Source organism: Coenobita brevimanus, chromosome 116, assembly GCF_032717465.1.
Source record: "Coenobita brevimanus isolate Jiangsu-jjx chromosome 116, ASM3271746v2, whole genome shotgun sequence".
Classification (NCBI taxonomy): domain Eukaryota; kingdom Metazoa; phylum Arthropoda; class Malacostraca; order Decapoda; family Coenobitidae; genus Coenobita; species Coenobita brevimanus.
The window spans coordinates 53,527,744-53,537,381 of NC_137069.1; the positions used below are offsets into that span (position 1 = coordinate 53,527,744).

Here is a 9,638-nt window from a genome sequence, read left to right on the forward strand (position 1 = left end):
TGTTGGTGGACTTGGTACCAGTCACCTCAACCTGTAGGTCGATCTCAAACCATGACCTCCATGGTGTAATGTGCGGGGCAATGGCTGAAGCACAATTCAGGGGAAAAACTTGTGCACTATACTGTGTGGCAGGAAATACGGTATTATTGTATATGTGACCTTCACTGGTCCTGCTTAAGTATCTGATGTGACCTATGTGACCTCCATTAGTCCTGCAAAACAGTCAATCAGGCAGGGCTGTGGAACCAAGGGTGTTGGACAATCAGTGGTGTACCTGCACTCTGGACTACTGTTACACGGTTCAGCTGTACTGGGAACTAGGCTGGCTATCAGAACACATGCAGTACATATTTATTGGGAACAGACTCAGCTGTCTAATCATACAACAAGGACTGGGCATACACAGTGCCATCTCACCTATTCATACACTTGATGCCTTCTGCCAGGTGACTTTCATCATACAAGTACTTGGGGCTGGTGTCGCGTTCTTCGGATTTATCGGGCACTGGGCTGGGTATCAGAACATCGTGATTCTCCACATGCATCTGATAATCAATGGTGAACATATCGTCAAGGTGCGGCGACAGTTTGGTGACCTCCTGAGGCAGGCATGAGTCCTCGTTAAGGCCCAGGGACAGCGGGGCCACCTCCAGCAGAGGCACACAGGTGTCACCCCCAGATGGGGCCAGGTGAGTCAGGTCCTCAGGCTCCTCCTTTAGCACTGAAACACAAGGCAGTACTTATTAGTCTGGGGTCTCTCTCTCTCTCTCTCTCTCTCTCTCTCTCTCTCTCTGGTCAGGCCAAGTGAGAGCAGGGTCACTTCCAGGAGTGGAGACATGTACAGTTAATAATAAAACTTTGCCCGATATTTCACCTCTTCTACTTCTCATTACCCTCTGCCAGCTATCTATCTATCTATCTATTGCCAGATGCCTCAATCCTATTCGGGGTGGCCACAAACAAATCGCCTCCACGTCGCCCTGTCCCCCGCCATTTCACTGCCCTGCTCCCAACTCACACCCCCCTCTCTCATATACCTATCCACCACATCCCTCCATCTCATCCTCAGCCTCCCCCTCCCTTTCCTCCCTTTCACCTCACTCACATACACTTTCCTCGTCAGTCTTTCACCCTCCATCCTCTCCACATGGCCTAACCACCTCAGTGTGTTCCTCATAACGCTTCCTATCACATCCACATCCACACCACAATGCTCCTTTATATCCTCAATTGTCAGCCTGTCTCTCCATGTGACTCCACATGCTCCTCTTAAATAACTCATTTCCACTGCTCTCACTCTTGTGTCCTTTCAACAACGTTCAAGCTTCACTTCCATACGTTAGAGTTGGTATCACAATACTGTCATGTAGTAACTTTTTCACTTCCATGCTCACTTCCCTGTTCCTTATCACTGCTTTCAAGGAACCAGCAACCTTTCTTCCTTGTTGTACCCTTTCAAGCACTTCACCCTCCAAACCTCCATCCTTACTCATCACACTACCCAAGTACTTAAACGTACTCACATTTTCCAATTCCTCACCATCCAACCTCGCTGTACATTTACTGACTTCACCTCTCTCAAAGACCATCACTTTACTCTTCCCTACATTCACCTTTAGATCCTGTTTCTTACACACTCTCCCAAACTCACCCACCAAGCCTTGCAGCTCCCCTTCGTCTTCACTCAACAACACAGTATCATCTGCAAACAACAGTAAAGGAAGTGTCCAGACATGACACATCCCTGTTTCAACCCAACCTTCAAAGAGAAAAATTCACTCAGTTCACCATCCACATGCACTGCAGTCTTAGCACCATCATACATACTCTTCACAGCATTCAACAACTTCCCATCTATTCCATATATTCTTAATACTTTCCACAATCCTTGACTATCCACCCTGTCTTATGCTTTCTCCAAATCCATGAAAGCCGCATACAACTTCTTTCCCTTTTCTAGAAACTTTTCCACTAAAGATCTAAGAATGAATATCTGATCTACACAACCTCTTCCCTTCCTAAAGCCTCCCTGTTCTTCTCCAACTAATTCCTCTGTTATATCCCTAACTCTGTCAGTAAGTATCCTACCATAAACTTTTCCTATTATACCAACTCTAACGTACGGAAGTGAAGCTTGGACGTTGTTGGAAGGACACAAGTCAAGAGTGAGAGCCGTGGAAATGATTTATTTAAGAGGAGCCTGTGGAGTCACATGGAGAGACAGGCTGACGAATGAGGATATAAAGGAGCGTTGTGGTGTGGATGTGGATGTGATAGGAAGCGTTATGAGGAACACACTGAGGTGGTTTGGCCATGTGGAGAGGATGGAGGGTCAAAGACTGACGAAGAGAGTGTATGTGAGTGAGGTGGAGGGGGAAAGAGGGAGGGGGAGGCCGAGGATGAGATGGAGAGATGGGGTGGAGAGGTATATGAGAGAGGGGGGTGTGAGTTGGGAGCAGGGGAGTGAAATGGCGGGGGACAGGGCGACTTGGAAGCGATTTGTTTGTGGCCACCCCAAACGGGATTGAGGCGTCTGGCAATAGATAGATAGATAGACTAAGAAGGCAAATGCCTCCATGATTACCACACACTTCTTTTTCCCCTTTTCCTTTGTACAAGGGAATAATTATACCTGACTTCCAATCCTCCGGAACTTCACCTTCCTCCCAGGCCAATCTGCACATCTTCCACATCCATTCTACTACTATCTTTCCCCCATGCTTCAACATTTCACCACACACTCCATCAATTCCTGGGGCTTTCCCCAATTTAACTTTCTTCATTGGTTCCACAACTTCTATCCTACTGATTTCTTCCTGTCTTCTCACCTCCCTCCTTCTCCCAGCCATTCTCCAGCCACTTATAATCGCATTACTTCCATCCTCTTCCTTCAAGTGTTCTCTCCATCTGCTCACTTTTTCTCCCTTCTCCACTAGTAATCTACCATTTTTATCTTTCACTCCCCTGCTAACTTCACTTCCATCCTGTCTTACTCTCTTCACCTCTTTCCAGAACATTTTCTTACAGTCCCTCCACTTTACACTCAAATTCCTTCCAAATTCCTCATCCACTCTCTTCTTACTCTCTCTTACTAATCTTTTTACCTCTTTCTTTCTACATACAACTCTCTCTTCCGCCTCTCAACTTCTTCCACGCCCCTATTTCTTATCCATTCATTGTACGCTTTCTTCTTTTGTGCCACAGCCTGTCTCACCTCTGCCAGCTAATATTCCTAATCTGAGAGAGACTTGGTAGGTTTTTCTGGCGATAGATACAATGTGTTTGCCAATTATTTCACTTCTGCCTCTCACTTTCCTCTGCTGGCTAATATTTTTAAGCTCTGAGAGAGACTTTGTAGGTTTTTCTGCCCAGATACAAAAGCTTGTTTAATATTTCACTTCTGGCTCTCACTTTCCTCTGCTGGCTAATATTCCTAAGCTGAGAGAGGCTTGGTGTGTTTCTTTGGCCATATACTGTATAATCCTCTCTGATACGATGTATCAGGGAGGAAAATGGCAGCCATAATTTATGTTCTTCAGCTCAAGGACATATAATTTTAGTCTGTTCTTGCTTATGCACATTATTTTACTCATTTTACAAGACTTTTTAAAAACAGGAGTTATATACAGCCTTCATTAACCCCTTCAGTTCCTTGCCCAATATTCTTGATGGTTACTGAAGCTCCTTAACACTTTTTCTTAAGTGACTGATTTTCCGTACTACACTCTGCTGCTCTTGTATGTTGTCTGTCTTTTTATCATGTACACAGATGGCAAGAAAAACATATAGGGGATTAATAATGTGCTATATGCAAAAATAAAGCAGTTCAGAATATGTGCTAAAGCCTTGGGTACTCTCCTTATCTGAATAAAATCACCCAATAACTGTATAATAAAACATAATATAAACATAAAAAGGGGTTAAGTGTGAAGTGGAGTGGGAAACCAAGGATGAGATGGAGGGATGGAGTGGAGAGATATATGAGAGGGGAGTGTGGGTTAGATGGGGAGAAGGGGAGAGGGAGATCAAGAATGAGATGGAGATATGGAGTGGAGAGATGTATGATATGAGAGAGGGGTGTGTGAGTTAGAGGGGGAGATCAAGGATGAGACTGAGAGATGGAGTGGGGGGTTATACGAAAGAGGGGGTGTGAGCTGGAGGAAGGACAGCCAGACGTCAGTGGAAAGAGCAACATGGAGTGGTCTGTTTGTGTCCACCCTTTACAGGACTGGCATAAAGGAAAAGACAGATATTTAGACAGATACATAAAAGTGTGAAGCAGATGCAGTGGGATAAGAACGTGTGTCTATCCTTCACCATACCCTGGCTCCACAAACATATCCTGCAGGAGGGAGGTGCTGGCATCCTAAATGATCAATATAGCTCCTCAAGTCCCAGGATTAATCTATATATAATATATCACCTGAATAAAGTGACATCTCTTAACACACTAAACGGGGGTGAAGGTGGATGGTGTACCAGATAGTTGTAATATAAGACATCCAGTAGGAACCTCTTATACCGGATCTAGGGTTGGAATGTATGAAAACTGGTGTGGAAGGCACCCCACACAGGACAAGTTATAAAATGCCAATAAATCAGTACTCTATGGGTCTGACCTGTGTTGATGGACATATAACAGGTCAATCACCACTACAGGACTATCGCTGGCCATCATTTCAGTAGATAATAATGGAAACCAGAGGAAACACCAGGCCTGGGTTTTGTTATTTAACAAATTTGTCTGGTAGGTGACTGGATGCTCTCCCTATACCAAACCTTGGTTTGGTATATAACATGTCTGGCAGGGACAAAGGGTTCATTACATCTAGGGTTTGGTATACACCGGCCCATTAAAGCATCATCACACTGTATTATATGGTGACAATACTGACTAGGAAATGTCACAGGTAAGCAATATAATGCATGTTCATGAGTGCAGATTTACCAGCATGCTTTGGAATCTACAGGTATGTATTTTGCAATATCTATCACCTGTGATGCCAGACTGTCTTGCAAAAAAGTGTGCACCCATACTTTTTGCAACAAGTGTGTACATGATCCCACTTTAAAAAAAAAAAAAAAATCTGTACTCCAGGTACTGATGGTTTCACAATAAGCATTTCTGTTGTTAGCATTTTCTTCCTGTGGTAAATAGTGTTGTATGACAGTTTTTAATACATGCTGCATAAATTTCATGCTTTGTGAGGTGCTGATAGTAACTGCAGGCACACACACACAAATGAAGAATGACTGATGAACATTCTCAAATGGTTCGTCCACAGTTTTAAAATGTAAACACGGGACGGTGGAAAGATTATTTTTTGATTGTGTGTACAGTACTGGTGAATTTGTGAAAATGATAGATGAGAACTGGGTGTGAGGATGAGGTATGAATGTTGAGGGCAGGGGTGCAAAGAGGCTGACTGAAAATGACCAGGGATGAAGTCATACAGTGTGACTTCGAGGAAAAGGACTGAATAAAGAGGCTGCTACAGACTCAGCAGTGTGAAAAGCCATCAATAAGAGGCTACGGCCAATGCACGTAAGGGTGTTGGAGTTTTTAAACAAAACAGTTATCACAAAGACAAACAAATGTAGTGCTTCGTACCGGTGCGCTGTGGGTCGTCCTCTGAGAAGATGAGATAGCCTTTGTTCATATCCTCTGTACGAGGGGCAAAGATGGTGGATGTGGTGGCGACAGGAGGAGGGCGGGCAGGTGGGACACGTGGCCCCGGCACAACACCAACATCACACACCTGAAAACACAAAGTACATCATTAGGATCAGCATTATAACATCACCACATCCACAGGTGTAGACCCTGAGGGGAATGGGATGGATACAGCCCACTGCAACTGCGTCATGAGAAGTATCCTGTAGACAGTAATCATTCATTCTACAGCTCAAGTAATTTAGAAACAAATGCAAAAGTAAAACTGCTGCATAATTACCTTTAAAGTACTTAGTCTTTAAATGAACAAGTAGATATGAAGGATGTATCTTGGGTCTTGCTGGAGTTAATATCTTAGGGTAAACATAGGACACTGTCTTACTTGCTAACTTGTATCATAGTATGGATTGAATTTAGGCAAAGTTTTGTGATACATTTTTTTAATTTTTCATAACCTGAATCATGTACACAGGAGGGAAGTGTTGTGTTATATACTCACTCACCACTTTGAAAAGTACATGAGAGTGGTAGTGAAGCAGTAGCCAGTGTTCACGTATCTGGTAGCTGTGTGAGAGGGGTGGGGAGGGAAGGGGGGTGCAGTAGGAACCATCACCAACCCCAACCCTCCTCCCCCATAACCTCTCCCCTCCAACATAGTGTTACCAGACAGTGATCAGTTATATTCATTATGTGTGGATCTCATGACGTATTTACATATACACCAGTATGTACATTTGTACTGATATTCAAACGCCGAATATGTCACTGAATTCCTTTTAATTTTTGATAAATATATTATTGGCTACATATAAAAGATGCTTAGAGACTAGTATAAAATTTGCTCTTATATCCATGATATACTGTATAATAATTTCTTCTCTGTAATTTCAAAAAAAAAAAAATTAATTGATTGACTTACTACGACTACTACTACTACTACTACTGCTACTACTACTGCAACTATTATTATTACTACTACTATTATTGCTCCTATTACTCCTACTACTATACTACTACTACTGCTGCTACTACTGCAACTATTATTATTACTACTACTATTATTGCTCCTATTACTCCTACTACATTACTACTACTACTGCAACTATTATTATTACTACTACTATTATTGCTCCTATTACTCCTACTACTATACTACTACTACTGCTGCTACTGTTACTACTACTGTTGCTCCTATTACTACTACTACTACTATTTTTATTACTACTATATTATTACTACTACTATTATTATTACTACTACTACTACTACTACTACAACTACCACCACCACCACGCACCTTTGTCTGTGTGCTGGGTTTGGGTGGCAGGGTCGGTGTGGCCAGATCCCTCACCACTGGCGGGGCGGCAACGGAGCAAACCTTCTTGATGCTCTTGTTGTTGTTGTTGTTATTGCTGCTGCTGTTGTTGTTGTTGCTGCTGCTGCTGTCATTTGTGTTGCACAGCAGTTGCAGCTCCGACAGAATCTCTCCCTTTGACTCAACACCACTGCAATGAAAAATTAGTTCATTAATAATAATAATAATAATAATAATAATAATAATAATGATAATAATAATAATGAAAACAATAATAATAATAATAATGATAATAATAATAATGATAATAATAATAATAATAATAATAATAACCATCCATCCAAACCATATAATAACTTGGGAAAACAATATCAAAATAATAAAAATAATAATAATAATAAAAATAATAATAATAATAATAATAACACCAACGTAAAAAGAAGCCACAACATTTCACCACGAATAACATAATTAAAGAATAAAAAATGCCGCCCCCATACCGTCCCTTCTGAGGATAGAGTGCAGTGGGTAGGCTATCTATCTATCTATCTATTGCCAGACGCCATAATCCCGTAAGGGGTGGCCATTTGACTTTGAGGTATTTGTTTTACGGGGAGGGGCACTAACCCTCCTCCAACCCACTTGTTGACACGTAGGGAACACGTATGGTTTGGTTATATGGTTACCACCCAGCGTTGTAAATGGTTTCTTGGCTTACAGGAAACCATTTGGCTCATCACTCAATGTAAAGCCACCTGTAACAGAAAGAAAAGCAATAACAAGTGACAGGATAGATGGGAGAAACAGGAAGAGAGGAGGGCAGGCACAGAAAAAGAATGATAAGGGCTAAGGAAGGAGTAGGCAGCATTCTACCGCAGTTCAAAATTCAAATCATTTAAGGATACGAGAATGACTTACGCCCATCGTAGCAGTTTACAATATTTCTCCTAACACTTTCATTCACTTCCACATCAACACCACAACGCTCCTTCATTTCCTCACTTGTAATGCTCCTTCATTTCCTCACTTGTAACGCTCATTTCATTTCCTCACTTGTAACGCTCCCTCATTTCCTCGTGTGTAATGTTCCTTCATTTCCTCATGTGCAACGCTCCTTCATTTCCTCATGTGTAACGCTCCCTCATTTCCTCATCGCTCCTTCATTTCCTCATTTATAACGCTCCTTTATTTCATTTGTAACGCTCCCTCATTTCCTCATCGCTCCTTCATTTCCTCACATGTAACGCTCATTCACTTCCTCAACGCTCCTTCATTTCCTGTGTAACGCTCCCTCACTTCCTCAACGCTCCTTCATTTCCTGCGTAACGCTCCCTCATTTCCTCATGTCTGTCTGTCTCTCAATGCAACTCCACTCATCTCCACTGCTCTTCCTCTTGTGTAAATGAAAGTTGCATCTGTTTTCCCTACATTACCAAGTTCCCCAACGTGTAATCAAATTGTAAGGTGACAACAAGAATATAAAAAAAAAGTACTAGATATATGCGGGAGCTTCAGGGCACTAAAATGGGGCTTCAATTCCAAAAACCATTAGTGAGTGAAGAGGATGGAGTGAGTGACTGACGAGGAGAGTGTATGTGAGTGATGTGGAGGGGAAGAGAGGGAGGGGAAGGCCAAGGATGAGATGGAGCGTCGTGGTGTGGATGTGGATGTGATGGGAAGCGTTAGGAGAAACACACTGAGATGGTTTGGCCACATGGAAAGGATGGAGAGTGAGAGACTGATGAGGAGAGTGTATGTGAGTGAGGTGAAGGGGGATAGAGGGACGGGATGGCCAAGGATGAGATGGAGGGATGGAGTGGTATATGTGAGAGGGGGGTGAGAGCTGGGAGCAGGGCAGTGAAATGGCGGGGGACAGGGCGACGTGGAGGAGATGTGTTTGTGGCCACCCCGTATGGGATTAAGGTGTCTGGCAATAGATAGATAGATAGATTAGTGAGTGACGGATGGACAGAGCCACTTGTAACAAAGCTCCCTCATCTAAAAATACATCCTGGCATTGAAGGAACTGATAGCTTGTGAATTTTGAGGTACGGGAAACTTCAAAATATCGACACTGATCAGTCTCGTTGTACAGTATTGGCGCAAACCATTTTTAAAACAAATGAATATCGTTAGAAAATAAACTATGAACTTGCTGAACCATGTTATGCTTCAATTTAGCCGGAAATAAAGAAAATCACAAGTAATTTCTCAAACTGTGAAAAGATGGACGGACTTCGACATTACACTTTCCATATTTACGGCTAAATCGCAGCATAATACCGCTCAGCAAGTACAAGGCTGTGTGGCAGGTGGTGGCGACCACATCCACTCACTTGATGTAGTGCTGCCTACTTCTTCCTTCACCTTTATCATTCTTTTTCTGTGCCTGCCCTCCTCTCTTCCTATTTCTCCCATCTTTCCTGTCACTTCTTATTGCTCTTCTTTCCTTTACAGGTGGCTTTACATTGAGTGACAAGCCAAATGGTTTCCTGTAAGCCAAGAAACCATTTACAACGCTGGGTGGTAACCATATAACCAAACCATACGTGCTCCCTACGTGTTGACAAGTGGGTTGGTGGAGGGTTAGTGCCCCTCCCCGAAAAACAAATACCTCAAAGTCAAATGGCCACCCCTTACGGGATTATG

The 9,638-nt window shown here is 42.8% G+C and overlaps 1 protein-coding gene across 1 annotated transcript in view; it reads right to left on the bottom strand.

The window, feature by feature from the left end:
• Positions 1 to 9,638, bottom strand: part of LOC145418758 (uncharacterized) — a 186,383-nt gene that overhangs the window by 26,177 nt on the left and 150,568 nt on the right. The window contains exons 7-9 of the mRNA XM_080287093.1: positions 6,972 to 7,179; positions 5,612 to 5,759; positions 418 to 721 (exon numbers count right to left, since the gene is read on the bottom strand). Coding sequence (XP_080143219.1) covers positions 418 to 721; positions 5,612 to 5,759; positions 6,972 to 7,179 — 660 coding nt within the window. The remainder of the gene's footprint in view (positions 1 to 417; positions 722 to 5,611; positions 5,760 to 6,971; positions 7,180 to 9,638) is intronic.